This window comes from Meleagris gallopavo, chromosome 3 (genome assembly GCF_000146605.3).
Source record: "Meleagris gallopavo isolate NT-WF06-2002-E0010 breed Aviagen turkey brand Nicholas breeding stock chromosome 3, Turkey_5.1, whole genome shotgun sequence".
NCBI lineage: Eukaryota > Metazoa > Chordata > Aves > Galliformes > Phasianidae > Meleagris > Meleagris gallopavo.
In genome coordinates this window covers 72,148,790-72,169,467 of record NC_015013.2, presented here as the reverse complement: position 1 = coordinate 72,169,467, position 20,678 = coordinate 72,148,790, and the positions used below count along the sequence as shown (strand labels likewise).

Here is a 20,678-nt window from a genome sequence, read left to right as displayed (position 1 = left end):
AAAAAAAAAAAAAGACTTGTTTCTTTAAATGCTGTTTTTCTATCCCAGTACCAAAGTCTGGATTCAGTGTAACCATTGCTTGAGTCATAGAAACATGACAATACATAGAATAACCAAGTTTCTATTCATAGACAATATGCTATACTGTTACTACCTCTTCAATGAATGTCAAACAAAGCAAGGTTCGCTTTCTAAGACACTGAAACTGCACATTAAGAAAACAGTAAGAGGTGCTGCTAAATAGGTAACAACATTGTGAAAGGAAGGAAGGCTATGTATTTATACGATCCTGTTTGGGAGCAGCAGTTTATCAACAGGGTTCCTACCTTGTTTGCTAGTTTCTTTTTTCCAGACAAGCTTTTCAAGAGCTGGAGTGCATTAACCCAAGAATACCACCAACTGTATCCTGAAGAGACAAAAACCAAGATGTACGCAGTGACTCTTCCTTGGGAAAGTCTCTCTCTGTGTGTTATCTGAGAGCAGCCCATCGCACAACGTACAGTTTGGAAAGAAATGTTTTGAAAGTACATTACAAACCTGAATTCAAAGGATGTTCTTTTGCCAAGAAAACGTAAAATTAAAATATTATTTACACGCATACAACTCTGCATGATCTTGGAATATCCAATTTGTGCGCCTGCTTTCAGATACTCCTTGAAAACTGTACTTCAGCTCTCAATTTAGCTTATGAGAGTCCTGCCTGACAGGTATCAGCATCAGGCATTATTCCCTCCCAGCAAATTAATGAGTACTGTTAATATGCTGAATTTATTTTGACAAGTCGGTTTAGAGGTCACACATTCCTGATACACAGGCATCAATTCCTGTGCAAATTAGTATTCATTTATTAGCAAAGTTGTCCATTAGCAAGGTGCATTTTCAGTACAGTGAAAACCAGCTCGCATCATTAACTAATTGTGTCTTGCAGTAGTGCTGAATTGCAGTTCAGTACAGTAAGACAGTGAAAGTTTGTTGACCAGTACCATGTGTCGCAGCTGTTAGCAGTTCTGCTCATGGTACAAAACCAGAAGTCAATCATTTAGAAACATCTCAGCTCTTTTACTGAAAGTCACCAGGGGATGCTAATCACCATCCGCATCCAACAGTTTGTTGTAAAGGCTATTTACAGTGTACATGACTTAGCATGCACCTTACAGACACAAACACATCTGTCAGTTTGATACCATGTAGTTACACAGTGCCTGAAAATGACAACACATCTTAAACACCATTTTAATTAACAGTTTCAAGCAGGAAATGTTCTTTATTTTTGTAACTGCTATACTCGAGTTAATGTTTTTCTTTTATTTTTTTATAAAAACACAAACTCCTGTTCAGAAGTCTAGACATATTCTACACACTACAGGTTAAGGCAGTAAAAAAAAAAAAAGTGTTCCTGATAACTGGTCTTGACAATGTCAATTAAAGCTGTCTGAAGCCACTCCAGTTCTCCAACAGATCACTGAAATCCCACATAATTTGTTGAGTGAAAGAAGCTCACCTTATTTTGAGTTTTAGCAATAGAGAACAAAACAGAGTTGGGTATAAATGAGTAAGTCCTAAGGGAAGAGAGCATTTGATTTTAATTTCTTGTGTGATTTTAAGAGTTAAAAGTGTTACAATTTTGGATGGGAACTTGAATCAACCAAGAACTACAGCGAATGAAGCAGAGAAACTCATTTTTATGCACGACTGCATTCTTAAAATATATATTGTTATCTTCAACAATTCAAGTAAGGTAATAGACATTATCAAAAATAACTTCATGGACCGTACTTATGTTTCAAATCACATTCTCAAACTTTTAACCCAAAGTAGTTTTATTGTGTTAACTTCATACACAAACCATGAAGGTCTGACTCGTACAAATGGTTATGATTTGCACTTGTGATTCCTGTAATAGCTAGCAGACTCGCTAACCAACTTACTGTAAGGATATGGCAGATTACATATTAAATTAAAGCACTTTGATTTAGGCATGAAACAAATTCTAATTGCTGACATTCTGTGCTTCTACTGCATCACCCACAAGAGAGGCAAGAAACACCCACTATTGTACAGACAAATATTTTTACAGAAAACCCTTCTTTGAAATTAACCTTTTATCCGCAGCAGTAGATGAGAATATAATCTGTTGTAAACAGGGCACTGTGTTGTAAAACCAGTTTTTTTTTTTTTAATTAAGATCTCTCTCCAAAAGTTGGAAAAACAGACTCTTCAGAATGTCTTTCAAATGTAGCATGTTCTGTTTCCTATATTATAAAGTTACTTTCGTTTGATTCCTTTTTGAAGATGTTTGTGTTCACAGCAGTTCTGTTCTTAAAAATTGTTTGAAACTTATATAAAATTCTGTACATGTTCACAAATTATTGCATAAACAGCATAATCTTCATGACAGTATTCAGCAATGCATGTCCATCTCAGGAAGTTCACGTTTCCCTCCTTGCTTTTTTCTTCTTTTTAACTTGTTTGGGGGATTCCCAACTTTCTTCAGACTTTGCTAGAAAATAAAACATAACTACAGAGTCACAACTGAGAAAGTTTAGATAGACTTTCAGAATACTGAAGTTTACATCCTACGTCAAGATAGAGCTATTCTTCAACAATCATGATTTTTGAAGCAGACTACCATTTTCTGTTGTACTGAATAGGCTAATTTGAAGTGTCTGTGAAACAAAGTCTGCCAACTCCAACCTATTTTTATTATTTTTTTTTTTTTACACCACAAATAATAAAATGAATGATTTTCTGTAATGTAACCCTTCCACTAGGATAGGACATGACAAGCCATTTTATTATTATTTGGTTTTGCTAACTAGAAATAATGTAAAGTGTACACAACATTTATTGTTCACTTTCATAAGATTTTAACCATTAAGTGACTCCCTTCCTTGGAGGTATTCAAGGCCAGGCAGGATGGGGCCTGGGGCAGCCCAACTGAGTTGGTGGCAGCTCTGCCCATGGCAGAGGGGATGGAATTAGATGGGCTTTGAAGGCCCCTTCCACCCCTTCCAACCCAAGCCATTCTATCATGATCCCATAACACTTACACATCAAAAGATTAGTTTTTAAAATAATGAACTACATTAAGCTGTGGTTACATGGTATCCATGATTAAGTAAAGCAGCAGTATAATTTTATTAAAATGGATAGCCTCAGAACACGCTGGCTGCCAGAAGTAGTAAGTCAGGTGAAATATTTTATCTGTAGAACAGAAGATATTTTCCTGAATCGCCAAGGCTGGAATTAGTCACAAAAGCCCTCCTATTTCAGAACCAGAGCAAGAAGCAGATAACTGACACATTGGCTGCTTAGTCACAGCACACAACTCCGGTCCTGATGGTGAGCAGTAGAGCCAAACGTCTGTCAAGGATCAGACGACACCAGCAAATGTTTTCAGTCATTCAAGCACACTTGAGGCTTGTTTTTCTTCATGGTGAAAGGACATTTGCCAAACTACTTAAACGAAAGCTATGATATCACAAGATCATGAAATATATATGTATCTATCTGATGTACTACTCTACACCCAAACCTCATGGCAAAGCACTGACTATACACATTCTATGGAAAAAAAAAAAACAACAAACAAAACACAAAAAGCCACACCCTAAATCCAGCCCAAGGGATTGTACTGACATACTTACTCTGGGGAGGAGGCACACTGTTTTGCTTAATACTGGGACTAGAAACATCTGTCTCTTGCAGCATCTGTGGCACTTGGGAAGCAATCTTGACAGAATCACTCTCTGATACAATTACAGATGGCTCAGTAGAAATAGCAAGAGAAGGAGCCTCCTCAGGCTATTGGAAAAAAAAGAAACGTTTTCCCAAAAGTTTGCCATGTCATACATCAGTAAGGTATTCTTATACATCCTTATACTACTTACTAGCTGCTGGAAAGATGGCACTGAGAAACTAAACCAGTATTAAAAACCCTTAAAATTCAAATCAAGGCTGAAACATTGACTGCCATCTAGTGCCAAAACTTTTAGTTGCATACAAGCAAAGCCACACAAACTAATTCCTCTTAAAAAAACAAAAAAAACCACAAAAAACCAGGTGAGGCTGTATCAGGCCCTGGGGAACCTGATCTAGCTCTGATGTCCCTGTTCACTGCAGGGGAGTTGGACTAGATGGCCTTCAGAGGTCCTTTCCAACTCTAAGGATTCTATGATCCTATGATTCTTTGAGTTGTACCTTCTGATAATATATACCAGAGGTTTTCCTTAGCACATGCAGCCTAATGTATAAAAAAGGAATGTATTATGTGGAAAAATATTACCAGATCAAAAAAATAAAAGTACTCAGTGTCTTCCTGTTTCTGGTCTTCACTAGGATATTTTGAATAACTACTTTCTGTACTCTAATATTGGTGTTATTTCCCTTGGATTTGGTTCTCATGCTCCTTTTCTTCGCATTTGCTTCTCAGCTTACAGAACTTTTGCTCAAGAATAGATCATCTTGTCAGAAACTTAGGTCATCCATTTCAGTCAGCAGTTAGAGACTACTTCTAAAACTTTTTGTTCAGGGAAGTCAAACAACATCAGAAAAGCACCTAGCACAAGCAAAATAGCAGGAAAGCCAAATTTGATGTCAAAGGCGCTTGAAAACAACTGACAGGTCATCAACAGGATTGCTTAAGTCTAAAAACAGACAGTACACAGATCTGGTTTACAACAGAGTTGATGCTGTTCAACCATTAAGTTGGGACTAGTTTTAACTACTAAGTAACAAGGTAGTCTGCTGAAACTGAGCTGATGTTGGAGAAAGGATAAAGAACTTGTATTCTGCGGATATGTTTAAACTGCAAGCTGAAGCAAACAGTCAATCTGAGAACTGGTTTAATGACAGCTCAGAATACAGTAAGTTGGCAACTCTTCATTCTTTTTGCAAAGAAGCCATAAAATGCTAAGATTGTAGTCCTTACCTATTTATTCTCAAGTTTCCAGATTTCAAAGTTTTAACCATTTATTCATACAAATGAAAAGAATTCAACTTCGAAAGTCAAGATGATGACTGTTTTTAGCAAATATTGTTTTTCAGAGTGGGTGCCTTTTACGAAAACTCATAACTGACCTGTAGCTAGTAAGCTTCAACCTTTCAATCACCTTCACATTAATAGATGTAATTCAAAGCAGTATTCTTACAGTAACGCCATCATACATAAATCAATGTTTCAATACATCTTAAATGTTTCAAAAAATCAGAAATCATATAATTTTGTATTCCTACCTTAGCTGGTTCACTAGTACTTATGGTCTTCAGAGAAAAAGCTATTTCCTGCTGCGGTTTAGCTTTTGAGGTATCCTCTTGAAATTCCTCTCCAGCTTCTCTGTCCAGTTCTTCAGTGTCCTACCAAGCAGGAGGGGGAGGGGAAAGAGAAGCCTTTTAATATTTGGTATTTAACTAGAATTCTTGATAGGAATTATCTTTTACAATTGTTGTGATAAGACAATCTCAGACTAAAAACATGACAATCACAAGAAGCAAGTCCAAAGTAAGTAAGATTGAAGTAATGCCTTCCCCCCTCTAATTTAGCTACCCAGCCAGATTCAACTGAGAATTTCGTTTTTTGTGAAGAAGCAGTTATGAATGGCTGCCACCACAGGCAGAAAAGCAGGATGTATTCTCAGTGTGGTCTGACAAAAGATTTTTTCTACTTGAAAAGTACTTGTTTTCAGCTATTCAAACACACTTTAATTACCAAGTGCAATCTGCTTTTGCTATTTAGACAATGTGTTGCAAAGTAATTGCCCCAAAACTACTCAAAAGTAACACAAAGCTCTAGTCATCCTCAGTTTGCAAATAGCAGCCATCTAATTCAAATCTGATTTCCATAGCTTACCTGCACTTGTGAAGTATCAATACCTTTAACATTTCATCTGAATTACAACAGTATTTCTGGAAATCACTATATTCTAGAGGAACTGCACTTCAAGAACACCTAAAAGAGAACTTAAATTTCCCTAGTTCCCCTAGCTAGCCATGCACAGGAGGGCAGTTGTCTTTCAAAAGGCAAGAAGGGAGTGCTTCCATGCTGAGTGCCTGCTAGAAGCATCTCTGTAGTACAGAACTCTGATTTATCAAAAAAAAATTTGAGGTTCTTTCTATGTGTTTCAAGTTTTCCATAAATCCTGCAGAACTACGATGTATTTACCAGTCAATTCATAGAGTCAATCAAATTAAGGAAATACTGACAAATTAATCTCTCATGCATTTACCTCTTAACTTACAAAAGAGCAGAAGACTACAAAATAAATCAATTTTATCTTTCTCTGATTTTGTGAATTCCTCACAAACTGATGTTATTCCATTTACCTGTGAAGGAGAGTTAGCTTCTTCACCCTGCTTCTTCTTTTTCTTCTTCTTTTTCTTGGACTTCCCACTTGTAGAACTCTGAAGAACTGGCTCTGCTTTTTCTCTTTCATTATCTAAAGCCTTCAATATGGAAATAAGACATTTAACATCCTTTCTATATGCAATACATAAATTACTAGCTACAAGGTCTATAACTGCCTATAAAAGTGGAAGTAAGTGAACAGAATCTTATCTGTTCATTTTGAGAAGACCACATTCTTTATACACTCTCTAAAAGCAGAAGTACAGGAGCTGGGAACGAAAAAATGCAGCAAATAACAATGGACCAGTGGCACAGAAATGCTGCTTTTCTCAACATCTTTTTTGGTGTGTGAAGTATTTATTAGGAGAGATCCAAATCCTTGATTAGTACACAATGAAAGGTAATATCTTACATTATGGTGAGACAGCAAGATTTGACGCAGAGCTGATTGGTTTCTGTTTTACCCATTAGCAACATCCATCTTTACATATTAACAAAATTATGATGCTCTTATCAGTGTAAAGGAGATGAGAGATTACCTTTATCACCACCCCTAAGTTACTTTAAGGAATGGCAGTGGTAAGGGCAAAGTCTTGGTGCTAAGGAGAAAATATCACCTTTTACCTTCTGAACATCAGATAATGCCTCTTCAGGCTGTGGAACAGAAGCAACTTTTTCTTCATCTACCCAGTTTCCCCATTCTTCTGCTGGTGCATTCCAATCAGAGCTAGGGTCAGCAGAAGAAAGTCCATCTACAAAGATTAAGAAGATTCTCAGGAATGTTTTTGTCCTTTAGAGATGCTCTTTGAGACTTAAAAAATAATTAAAAAAAATACTATGCAGAGAACTCTCCCTGATACCAAGGGAGAGTAAGGAGGCATTTCCCTGAATTTCTGAAAAATTTAAGTATTTTAATAATAAGATGTAGACTTTGGCAAGAAGCAAGTTAGTTCTGAGTGTTTTACAAACCAATAGGATTACAAACTAGACATAGCAACAGCTATCTAGATGGAATTGCTTCACAATACTCATGGACAATGTAAAGAAGGACAAATTTAAGATAAGCTCTTTACCTCAATTTTTTGTTTGTGAAGAAATTGGGATGAACTGTGAATAACACTGATGTTTATAAATAATTTTTTAAAAGCAATTAATCTAAAAATGTCTTACTGAGCAAATGTTTTCTTGTAACATAGACATTTCTTAAAATCTTAGAAGAAATAAGGTATTAAGTCCCTACTCCATTTTGCTAGTATTGTCATTTTACGATGGTGCATTATGACAGAGGAATGACAAGTTCATTTGTATACAAATTAAAAACCCTAGAAGAGAAGAACTAAACCTGTGCTTGGTAGAAAGCTATAGCAAGCTTCTTTTAAAACTGAACAGCTTGTAAAACATGATATAAACACAAAATGAAAGATTATCAGCAAAAATGTTTCTTGCCCTCAGTCTATGCCAAATGTGAAGATTCAAAAGGTCTGCAAGCTACAGCAGAATTCAATTTAAACATATAAAAAAAAATTACATCAAGAGAAAAAGTAATAATTAAATTAAACCAATTACATTTACTAACAAATATTCTGAAACCAAAAGTTTCAGAATAGTCCTGTTTACAAGGTCCTGTTTACGAGGGTGGATAGCGACAGGACAAGGGGGAATGGTTTTAAACTGAGACCAGGGAGGTTCAGGTTAGATATTAGGAGGAAATTTTCCACACAGAGGGTGGTGATGCACTGGAACAGGTTGCCCGAGGAGGTTGTGGAGGCCCCATCCCTGGAGGCATTCAAGGCCAGGCTGGATGTGGCTCTGGGCAGCCTGGTCTGGTGGTTGGCGACCCTGCACATAGCAGGGGGTTGAAACTAGGTGATCATTGTGGTCCTTTTCAACCCAGGCCATTCTATGATTCTATAAGAAGTACAGTAGGATTTAAAGATTACTTAAGATTTTTTTCCCCATCTCCTGCTTTTGTGTAAAAATATTACCTCAACTTCATACTTTGAAGCACTAACACTAAAAAACTGATTTGAAAGGAATTACTATGCAATGTAACACTTAAGGTTTATCTAAGAAACTAATGGTGGGACAATAAAGAAAAAATACAATCTTTTTAATAAAATATAAAAATTCAGTTTCTGCACATGCAGCTAATTTCCTTGTATTGAACCTGATAAACCAGCAAGGTATATCTATATATAACTTAGAGCTGAAGTGCACTAATAGGAATGGGGAAATTAGCTCAAGTTCAATTACTTGGTATCTATGAGTAAACTACTTGATAAGAAGAATGTATAGCCATAAACATTCTATGCTCAGAAACGTGAACAAATTATACTCCCGTGATGTAAAACTGATCACTTCCAAATGATTAATTGAAATCCTTGAACCAGATAGAAAACAAGTTTTTGTATGATTTGGTATCTGGCAAAATTGGTGGAATCAAAGACTGCAACAATTCATCTTACTTCTGAAGTCATTAAACAAGGCACTGTTTTCTGAGAGAAGGTAACATGCAAGGCAGCTTTGGTCAGTTTGTTTTTAAGTCAGTGAGGTCATTAGGCATTGTTTTTCTTAAAAAAGCATTCTTATATTTTACTGAATAAAAATATCAATTACAAGGTAATTCAAGAAGCAAACACCACAAAACTTTCCTCATGGGTGTGGTTTCAGTAATGGGTATTTATGTAAGACTAACTTCACTACATTACTCCTACTAGCTTTACTATGACCCTTGTCTAGAGAAGCTGGGAAAAGCAAGTCTATTCTGCAATTAGCAAGGAAAGGGAAAAATAAGCATCAAGTTTATGTTCACAAACTCCAAGTAGAAATCACTGTTTTTACACATAAGAACTTCCAAACGCTTGCTAAACAAGGAAGACTAAAAGTAAGAGTTAAGTCTTCAGTAAGGTACAAACATGTAAAGGCAAACTCAATTATTCTACTAATGCATGATTGCAAATGGCTAATGCAAGTAGCTATGAATGCTAGTAGTATATATACTGTAGAGCTGTGGCAATTACAATTTTTGTTAATGAACATTTTAGAGGAACATACTTAACCCAGACCATTCATCATCAACAGGGGGCTGAGTGTGACTTAAATCCCATGGAAAATCAGAAGTACCAGCCTGAGAAACTGATTCACTGTTGGATCCTGAAAGGGAATAAATGAAATCATAAGTTGCAAACCTCCTAAATTATCTTAGATAAGGAAATTCAAAGCAAAGTAACAAAGGAAGACAGAAGACTGAAAAACAAACAAACAAAAAAAAGAGTCTGATTCTAATGACTGTAATCTACAGAAAAACTATAAGCTCTTCAAAATTAAATATTTCCAGAAACCTAGGGAACTGGAAGAAGCGAAGTTAAATCAATAGACTATAGGGAAAAAAAAAAAAAAAGAGATAGTACAGATGAACTTTTTTTTTTTGAAAACAACTTTTTTGCCTCGCTATTCACTGATAACTGCTTGTCACACAGCCCTCAAATATTTGGTTTGGTAGGAGGGGACTGGGGAAACAACATCCTTCCCACTGTAAGCAAAGATCAGGTTTGAGACCACCTGGGGAACCTAAATATCCACAAGCCTATGGGTCCCGATGAGATGAATCCCAGAGTCCTGAGAGAAATGGTTGATGTAGTTGCAAAACCACTCTCCATGATATTTGAAAAGTCATGGCAATCAGGTGAAGTAAATCCTTGTTGACTGGAAAAAAGGCAACATCACGCCTATTTCTAAGAAGGGTAAAAATGATGGTCCCAGGAATTACCAATCTCTCAGTCTCACCTCTGTGCCAGGAAAGACCATGGAGCAGATCCTCCTGGAAGCAATGCTAAGATACATGGAAGACAGGGAAGTGATACAGGACAACCAGCATGGCTTCGCCAAGGCCGTAACCTGCTTGACCAACCTAGTGGCCTTGTATGACAGTGTCACTGCGTCAATGGACAAGGGAAGAGCTACTAGTGTCATCTATCTGGATTTCAGTAAGGCCTTTCACATGATATCCCACAACATCCTTCTCATCTAATAGGAAAGATATGGACTGTTTGATGGATGAAGAACTAGCTGCAGGATTGAGTGCAGATAGTGAAGGTCAATGGCTCCACATCTGGATGGAGATCAGCGACAAGTGATGTCCCCCAGGGGTTGATGCTGGGCCCAAAACTCTTTGGTATCTTCATCAGTGACAGACAGTGGGATCGAGTGCAACCTTAGCAAGTTCGAAGATGACACCAAGCTGTGGAGTGAGGTCAACACACCAGAGGGGATGGGAAGCCATCCAGAGGGACCTAGACAGGCTTGAAAGGTGGACCCAGGTGAACCTCATGAGGTTCAACAAATCCAAACAACGTCTTGCACCTGGGCCAAGGTAAATTCTGTTACCAATACAAATGGGGGGATGAAAGGATTGAGTGCAACCCTGCCAAAAAAGACCTCGGGGTAATGGTAGATGGGAAGCTGGATATGAGGCACCAATCTCAGAATTGTAGGGGTTGGAAGGGACCTCCAGAGATCATTGAGTCCAACCCCCCTGCCAAAGAAGGTTCCCTATACCAGGTCGCACAAGTAGGTGCCCAGGCAGGTCTGGCAATATGACATGCCCTCAGAGCCCAGAAGGCCAACCGTTTACTGGGCTACATTAGAAGAAGTGTGGACAGCAGAGTGAGGGAGGTGATTCTGCCCCTCTACTCTGTGCTGATGAGGCCTTGCCTGGAATAGTGTCCAGATGTGGACTCCTCAGTATAGGAGAGATATAGACCTGTTGGAGCATGTCCAGAGAAGCACCACAAAAATTATCCACGGAACAGAACACAAGCGTGTTTCCTGTAATGACACGCTGAGAGAGCTGGGGTTCTTCAGCCTGGAGAAGAGAAAGCTGCAAGACGACCTAATAGCAGCTTTTCTATATCTAAAGGAAAGACATATATCTAACAGGAAAGAAGGGAACAGACTCTTTAGCGGCATCTGTGAAAATAGAACAAGGGGAAATGGTTTCCAACCAAAATAGTGGGGAGATTTAGATTGCACATAAGGAAGAAGTTCTTTTACATTAAGGGTAATGAGATACTGGAACAGGTTGCCCAGAGATATAGCGGATGCCCTGTCCTGGAGACTTCCAAGCTCAGGATGATCAGGCCCTGGGCAACCTGACCTAACTACGGTGTCCCCGTTCATTGCCAGGGAGATGGACTAGATGACCTTTAAAGGTCCCTTCCAACTCTAAGGATTCTATGATTCTATGAATAACAGCATTCTGTAAGATTTGTAGCAGTCTCCTCAAAATGAAAAACAATAACTTTACAACCATAGAATTTCAATCACCTTGTCCAACTTCGAACATTCATAAAGAGTAGCCTAAAATAAAAAAAAAACTAGAAAAACTTGGTTATTTGCACCATAGATAAAGCAATTAAATTATTCACTACTGAGAATCAAATTTTCAGTTCAAGTAAAAGTTTCCAGAAGCGCGAAGGCAGCGTGACAAACAGCAAGGCCAATACCAGCTATGATAGTAAGTGTCAGACATTTAACATCGTTATTTTAGAATAATAGGGCAAGCAGAAACAATTCAGAAAAAAACTCAACTGTGAGACTAAAAGAAATTAACTTATTTTATGATGAGACTTATTTTTGAAATAAAGAAGTTTAACTAGCTAAATATGGTCCTATCTGGTTCACTCTCATTTATAAACTCTTCTGCAAAAGATACCTCAAATGACAGGAGTCTTGCCACATTCTCAACTTTTGCCAGCTGGTCACAACAGAAATCAGTAAATATTCATTAGTATGGAATTGTGACACTGTTGGCTGACGTACAAAGACGATGAATATACTTTATGCTTCTCTCTGAATTAAAGCTGGAACGATGCTATTGCAGATGCATCACAGATCAGTCATTCCCACTTTAGTAACTGAATTTCCTTAAGTTTCAGAGTAGCAACTGAAAGTGGCTCCCTCGGAAAAATCAAGTTTTATAAAAATGCTTTGTCTTAAGCAAAAGGTCTTAGTTGTACAAGCTTTCATTAAGGGAACTGCTCTTCGGAAAGTATGGTGAATTAGATCTTGGTACTTACAATTTCTTTATTAAACTGGCACAGAAGTGCACAGAAAACGAAGCACTTGTAAGCTCTAAGACAACAAGCGCTAGTTTTACAGTTTAAAGATGCAAACTGCAATACAAGTAAAAATCTAAGCACATGAGCACTCAGCTAGCTACTTTCTAAAAGAAAATAGCCATGCCAAGCTCCACGGTAATTGGAGAAAGCAAGAACAGAAAACCTGACATACAATTCCTCTACTGTGTAATAAATCACTGAAGCACTTATGTCAGTAGTGCAACACACAAGATTTGTTAGGAAGCCAGGTTTGCACTCTGTAGCCATTTCACCCTTTAAAACAAGAAAACTCTGCAGTTCAGCTTTCTCATCCATCCTGAAGAGCAAGGACTCGGGAATTTTATGGAACGCATTTTTCAAGTAGCTCTTCAGTTTCATGAAGGAAAACAAATGAACAAACCAACAATCAATGAACAGTAAAATCCTCAAAATTCTGGATAAACAGAGCTTCCTAGAAAGTAATTTTCAGGTCTTCATCTTGAGATGTAGAAATACCAAGCATTTGATTATCAATTTTAAAGTTACTTTATTGCATTATTTGAGCATAATAAGAAAAAAGACAAAAAGCTTTCCAAACTTTCACAAACCAGGTCTTCTACTTGTTTACATTTACCACTACTTTTTCAAAAGACCATTGAAAAAAAGATACAAATTAATAATATTTGGCAAATTCTATTTCCATCTGGTAGGGAAGCAGAGAGGAGGATCTTTGGAAGCATATACATACCAGAAACTCCAGGAGTTAATCCAAAAGAAGAGAAAGAAGTAGAATTCTGTTCAGAGGTATTAATCCTTGCATCTACCTTCCAAGCATCTGTGGAGAAGTACAGGGGGAAAAAAAAACAAAAAAAACACAACAAACTTCACACTGCTGGCAATGTTGAAGAAGTCAGCTATTTAATGATGAACAGAGTGAGAAAAACAGGAAGTTCTAGTCACGTCAACATTCTACAAAACTGAATTATTTTAATTATTAATAATACAATCAGTGCTGTTAAGAGACATGAATGTGTGAACATTCAGACTGAAGTAATTTTCAAACCATCTTCCTCTCTCTACAGACTTTTCTATATGTAACAAGTTTTTTTCTATAAACTCTTAAGAGAGGAAAAGTTGATTGTGTTTCGAGTCCCATACTGCTGTAATTTTCCCCAGTATAATCACCTGAGCAATTAAAAATCTTATGTTAGTTCTGTAGATTACATCTAGCTTACAGAAAATTGCTTTTATGTTATATTTCTGACAAAGAAGAGATGCTGATTAAAAATCAAGATGTACTCGATTGAATCTGAAGCATAAAGCAGAAAACAAGACAAAATATCCAGTGGCACAATTGTGTCAAAAGAAACAGATGGCAAGACCCTGATTACAAATAAAAGCTACCAGGAGTTTAACAAGCTACAAAACAGAATAAATCAGGATGGAAAGGATCTCAGAAGGTACCTAGTACATCCTCCTCCTCAACACACATTCAGCTCTGAGGTCAGACCAGGATGCACAGCATTCTATCCAGCTGGGTGTTAAAAACTTCTAAGGATGAAGACTAGTTACTCAAAAAGGCCGTGCAAGGGCTGCCTGACATTAATTCTTCCTATTTATTATGTTGCCCCACAATGTCAGAGGTAGATGTTGGTGTTATGGCAGTAGAAAATGAACTCCCACCAATATTCCCTTACATTTGTTGCTGTGTGACAGGTGGCGAGGTAGTCTGACAAAACATCATTTGACATGGTAGCACATATGAAGTAAAGGTGTGACACTGAAATTCTCTATGCCAAGAAAATTGTACCCACTGACATTTATGGACGCTTCATGAATGTACTTTTCAGCTGTGGCAAAAGTGATATGAAAGACAAGTCATATTCAACTCATCTGCATGAACTAACAAATGGCAGTGATTATGGTAAAAAACAGTATTTTGTGGCTGGGAATTTGCTCTACCAGAGTTGTTATACCCTTTGTACCTGTTGTAATTTCCACGGAAATAAAAAGGAGGCATTACTTTTGGAGCAACCTACATACAATGCCTTGTGGTGAAAAAGTTTCTGCTTATATTCAGTCCAAATCTACTGACTCATCTTTCTACCATACACCACTGTATGGTAGGCTCTATCTTCTCAGAAACACCTCACAGGTTCTAGAAGGCTGCTGTTAGATCCTCCTGAAGCCTTCCTTTTCCCAGGCAAGATGAGCCTCATTTCTTCTCCTCACAGGGCAAGTGCTCCAACAACTGACCATTTCTGAGGCTGCTGCATTCATTCCAGTAGATCAATATCCTTTCCTCACAGGGGAGCCCCCACACTGGGTACAGTATTCCAGATTAGGTCAAAGAAGTGCTTAGTAGAAGGGGATAATTACTACCACAGTTGACTGACTGACTCCTATTAATACAGCCCTGAACACTGCTCGTGTCCACTGCTGCCAGGGCCCATGGCCAGCTGGCTCATTTCCATCTGTGTGTCCACCAGTTCCCTTCTTTCCAATGAAGCTGCTTCCCAGGCTGTCATTCCCCAGCTCGGGATTCTTCCTTTCCAGGTGCAGCACTTCACATTTTATTTGTCCTTGTTCTAGTTTGGTTGGGTCATTCTACCAGCCAGTTTATGTCCCCCTGGATGGCACCAGCTGGTTCCTCAAGGTTTTCTGTAATCTGGAAATGTGATGCAAGTTGCACTTCACCCTCTCCTCCAGATCATTTACAAAGATGATAAAGCCCTGGGATATCCCACTATCAGCCTCGAGGCAAAGTATGATCTCTGAACCTAATCATTTTTTCCAACCATCCATGGCTGAACCCCCTAACCTGGATACAGAACATGCTGTGAGAGACAATACTGAAAGCGTTCCTGAAGTTATGGAAAGAGGATATCCACTGCTCTCCCTCCATCTACAAATCCTATAATTTTACCAGAAGCAGATCAGCCTGGTCAAACATTATCTGCTCCCCATAACAAAACAAGAACAAGATGTTCAATCAATAAGTAACACTACATTAGAATACAAAATACCACTTGATAGGACGGGGGGAACAGTCATAAACTAAAAGAAAGGAAATTCAGACTAGATTTCTGGGAAATCTTCCACTGAGAGGATGGTGAGGTGCTAGAACAGGCTGCCCAGGAAAGCTGAGGATGCCACATCTCTAAAGGCGTTCAAGGTCAGATTGGATAGGGCCCTGGGCAACCAGATCTAGTGCCTGATTATATGATTGGCAGCATGTTTAAAATTAGATAATCTCTGAGGTCCCTTCCAACCCAAGTCATTCTGTGAGGCAAGCAGAATACAGTTTTCTGGAATATGAGGAAATACCACAGAAACCAAAGCACACCTTTGATTCAACTTGGCAACAATAAAACTTCCAACAGAAATCCTTCTAATTGTGCAGATTCAGGTCCCACACTTCAAGATATGTGGGACAAATGAAATCTGTCTAGACTTATAGCAGTGTTTCTGACTATAGAAGAACAATGACTTCCAGAAGTGACTAGGATCTGAACAGTAGGAAAAACAATAGTACAGTATCTACTAAATAAAAAGGCTGTTCCACAGACAGATGAACAAATCTCTTATTATTCAGAACAGTGTAAGTAACAAAGGCTAAACATTGTACTACAAAAGATTGAAAAATAATTTCTAATGAGGAAAAAAAAGGAAAAAAATAAAATCAGTGAAATGCTAAGAGTCTGCCACAAGATCTAAACACTCTTCATTCCTGAAACCTAAACAAATGTCTGCCAAAGACAAAGAACCACAGAATAGCCTGAGTTGAAAAGGACCACAATGGTCATCTAGTTTCAAACTCCCTGCTATGTGCAGGGTTGCCAACCACCAGACCAGGCTGCCCAGAGCCACATCCAGCCTGGCTTTGAATGCCTCCAGGGATGGGGCATCCACAACCTCCTCGGGCAACCTGTTCCAGTGCATCACCACCCTCTGTGTGAAAAACTTCCTCCTAATATCTAACCTAAACGTCCCGTCTCAGTTTAAAACCATTCCCCCTTGTCCTATCACTATCCACTCTTGTAAACAGCCGTTCCCCTCCTGTTTATATGCTCCCTTCAAGTACTGCAAAGCCACAATGAGGTCTCCCTAGAGCCTTCTCTTTTTCAAGCTAAATCTAGCTTGTTTGACTGTGTTGTATCAACAGACCACATTAATGTTCTAAGAAATATGTTAAAAAAAGTTATATTCCACTAAGACTTAATTATGCAATTTCAGAATTCTAGGAAAATAAGAAAATCGGTTCCTACAAATAAATAATTTTATTTCAGATAAAGTCCAGTCAAGCTGTAATCAGAAACAGATGATAAACCATCAGAACTTACAAGAAACAGAAAATGCTTAGCTCACATTTCACGACACCATTCAATTATTATTCTAAATATAGCAGCATAAAGCTATTCAAGAAATTCATTACAAAAATTATATAAGAACATTTATGTGATGCAAATTTTTCTCAGAACAGCTTACCAATGGGAGTGAACAAAGAACGCTCCTTCCAGGGCCTGCTCACCAGGGTTACACCCCAGTCCTTCCCATTCCCGTTAGCATCTGCAGCATCTTGGGCCCAGGCAGATGTCTCAGTCTTCCTCTTCCCAGCTGTAGCTGAGGAAACAGGAGTCCATTTTTCCTCTCCTACACCAATCTGTGAGGAGATTTTTACAGGCTTCTCATTCCAGCTTCCACCATTTACTGTATGGCTTTCATTTAATCCTGGGGAAACTTAAATAAAAGCATAATAAAAATAGCATTTAAAATAGAAACTGGATGAATAATTAAAACAGAACTTTTTTTTTCTTTTAATTCAACAACAAAAGGGATAATTTCTCTTACATGGTGATCTGATGGTTTGTAGAGAGTCTCATGAACTGAACAGAGAGTAATTTCTGTTTCGTAACTATGGTAACATACAACAGTTCTCTAAGCACAAAGTGAAAGAAATGACCAAGGAATAGAAAACGCTTTCTGAATGCTATGTGGAAATTACTAGAAGCATAGCTATCATTAACTAGAGTCCATCAACTCAGAGGGAAAAGAACATGGTAAGTTCTCACTAAGGTAAGAGACCACAAGCCTTGGCCTACAACAGACTACTGTGCCAAGGAATTACTAGGCAAGGCAAGTTTCATACATACAGGACTCACTTCCTAAACATGACAAACCGTTCTCAAAGGGTTGTATCAGGTTTTTTTTTTTAAGTAAATATGCATCATAAAACAGAAAAAGAAAACTGCCAATCTGCATGATATCTGTATCTCAAGAACGTAACACAAATACTCAGCTATGTCAGCATAACATGCTTAGAAAAGCAACAGACAAAATATTTTATTTCATAAATAAATTTCACTCAGGCAGCAAAAAGACATTCAAGGCAGCATCACTGGCAAGGAAATTATTTGCTGAGTTGTGACTACGTGTTCCTCGACAAATCCTATTTCCAAACACAGACATCTGTAACATCCCAATCCCTGTATCTAGAACTACTGCTCTTTATCTACCCAACTCCAGAGCTGTTACATTCTGTCAATAAACATTCTCACAGGAAGAAATAGCAAACACCCAGAAACTATAGTGTAGCTGGTAAAGCAACTGTTTTGCAGCCTTGCAAGAAGACAGCTGAAGGCCTGAAGTAAAAGTTTCGTTATTCTGTTTATCAAACTGCTCTCGCATCACTTACATACACTTCCTGTACAACCAGCAACTTTTCACAGAAATTACAGAAAACTTAAGGTTGGAATGGATCTCTGGATGTCACTTGATTCCACCTTCTGCTAATTGATTTATGGCTAATTTCAAAGTTTTATCACTTTACTCAAGTTCTGGAAATCATTAAGGCTGAGAGTTCAAACCACCCTCTGGGCAAACTTCCTAAGAGCTTTGCTTCTCATGTCCAGTCAGAATACTCCTTACTGCAACTTAAATCACTGCCTCCTATCCTAGAATTATGCTTCTTTGAAGCTCTGTAGAATGTGGCTCCCCCTTTCTGAGCTATGGTCCATGAAGTTAGCATGTGAATCAAAGCTCTCAAGAACTAGCAGTGATGCAACTTCTGGACCTGGGTGCTTTCAATAGCTCATCTGTTGACTTGCCTTAAACACAATGAATGCTCTTGGTTAAAGAAATACTATGAGCGTTGGCTGTGGAAAACAATCACCTTTGTTCACAATGCCAAAATTTAATCACCACTACGTCAATGTCTCTTATCAAAAAGCAACTGAGATTCACCACTCAAATCATAGTCTAACATAGCGAAATTACACATAGGATAAATAAAGTCATTCTCAAAATGAATGCATTTACAGCATGGTTCTCAAAGGAGAATGGAAAGAGGTGAATAATCCAAGCATGCATAACCTGCAATGAGTGTAAACTACCAAAATCAGGACTTATCTTTGAAATAAGTTAACATATATTAATTCTTTAAGTCAGTAACTCATTAACAGAAAAAAGTAAGTTTGAAAAACTAGCATGAGGGATTTTTAACCGAGCTTGAGAATAAGCTTTATTTTTCTGTAAGTAACAACGTGTGTAGCAGATAATCTGCGTGAAATTTCTAGGCAGTTTTTGTTTTAAACACCCCAATAGATGTAAGATCACTTTCCACACGTTAAGCACCACCTGCAACTTAGAAATATAACATCTGCAGAGCCAAAAAAGCCAGCTGTATAATAGAGTTCTAAATTAGTAACCATGCAACATCCTGGACTGACAGTTTGTTTTCACTTCCTTAAAACACATTTCCAGTTAATTAGGATGCCTAGCAACAAAAACCTTTTACCTTGTGGAACTGATGACTCCCCCTTTGAAGGTTTAGAGCTGCTAACTTGCACATGAAGAGAATCACCTGGATAAGAGGTAGGAGACAGAGCTAGAGTATGTTTCTGCAAAGACCAGCAAATATTCTGAGAGCGTTTATTATTGATATCTAAAGAAAACGCAAGTATCAGTACCTCAAAGTAAATGAAGCTATTTCCAGGGAACTCAAGAATAAAAATAATGCTCTATTTTTCATATTGTTGATTCTTATAGACAGATTAAACACTTAAAGGGCATAAAGGGCCTATACAGAGAGTAACTGCACATTTCAAAGAATTCTAGCTATAGCTTCCTTAAGAACGAGGAGCAGAAATCCAAAACAGAAGCTGCAAGTTTCCAACCAAGGGAAGCTCTAAGTACTTCAGAAACATAAAGCTATTTCTAACTTTTACCTCACCATGAGAACATAAGACATAACTGATTCTTTTCATATTGATCTGGCACAGTGATACCTCAGAACAGATGCACAAGGGGCTCTGTCTAAAGAGGTTACAATAGTCATGCACTGCCAGAAATACCTACAACTGGAGTTATTTGTTGAAGATGTTTGTACATAAATGGGTAATATAAGGAAAACTGGAGATAATTGATCCAGTTTTCAAAGAACAAGCTACTCAGTCAAGGTGCAAACAAGCATCTGTGAAAAGAAGCAAATAATTGAAGCATGGAATATATTGTTCCAAAGTACCAGACAGTAGCTAGGCTTGGTCTTCTTGTCACTTTGCTAGAACAACAAGTTTCATCTAATTAGAGAGCTAAGTGTATCAATGGGCTAAAAGTATGCCACAAAGCTAAACTATGTCTGTATTCTTTTAGCCTTTGCTCAGCTACAGCCAAATATGAGTTTCTATGCCTACATACTCTTTAAACCCATGCAACTTTCTGAAACAACAGCAGCCACAAAAGCCTCTATTTCCCTACTGAAATCTTAGCTTCCACAACTGACTACTGAGCTTCAGCCAGATGCCCCATTCTCAGTGCAGGTACTAATAAACTAGAAATTGAAACAAAAGTCTACATGTTAAGCAGTAAATGATCTGAGTAGAGAACTCATAGGCATAATCTTGTCACAAGGAAGTAATCAATAACTTGAGAAGTTGGTGCTGGCTGCAACAGTGCTGTGAGTGAGTTTAAAGCTTTCAGGATCATCAAGGTCAGAGCCAGTGGAGCACAAATATGGGAGTAAGGATGTATGGCCTGCCTCTGCCATTTACCCCAGAATGCCTTCCCTTGAGCTCTCCCACTTGAGTGGCTACAAAAAAAAAAAAAAAAAGATAAAGTAATTAAGTAAGTAATTTTAGTTTTCGACCTACTCGTAAACCGTAAACGTAGGAACGTACGTCCGAACCGGAACGGACCAACCGAACGGGGAAGGGTAAGGTAGGAGTGAGAGACGAGTAGTG

The 20,678-nt window shown here is 38.0% G+C and overlaps 1 protein-coding gene across 1 annotated transcript in view; it reads right to left on the bottom strand.

Moving 5' to 3' along the window:
• Window positions 1-1,232: 1,232 nt before the first annotated feature.
• Window positions 1,233-20,678, bottom strand: part of MTDH (metadherin) — a 43,013-nt gene continuing 23,567 nt past the window's right edge. Inside the window, exons 6-14 of the mRNA XM_019614371.2 lie at window positions 19,238-19,303; window positions 16,930-17,181; window positions 13,190-13,276; window positions 9,398-9,496; window positions 6,968-7,095; window positions 6,322-6,441; window positions 5,236-5,355; window positions 3,648-3,804; window positions 1,233-2,500 (exon numbers count right to left, since the gene is read on the bottom strand). Coding sequence (XP_019469916.1) covers window positions 2,430-2,500; window positions 3,648-3,804; window positions 5,236-5,355; window positions 6,322-6,441; window positions 6,968-7,095; window positions 9,398-9,496; window positions 13,190-13,276; window positions 16,930-17,181; window positions 19,238-19,303 — 1,100 coding nt within the window. The 3' untranslated portion in view covers window positions 1,233-2,429. The remainder of the gene's footprint in view (window positions 2,501-3,647; window positions 3,805-5,235; window positions 5,356-6,321; window positions 6,442-6,967; window positions 7,096-9,397; window positions 9,497-13,189; window positions 13,277-16,929; window positions 17,182-19,237; window positions 19,304-20,678) is intronic.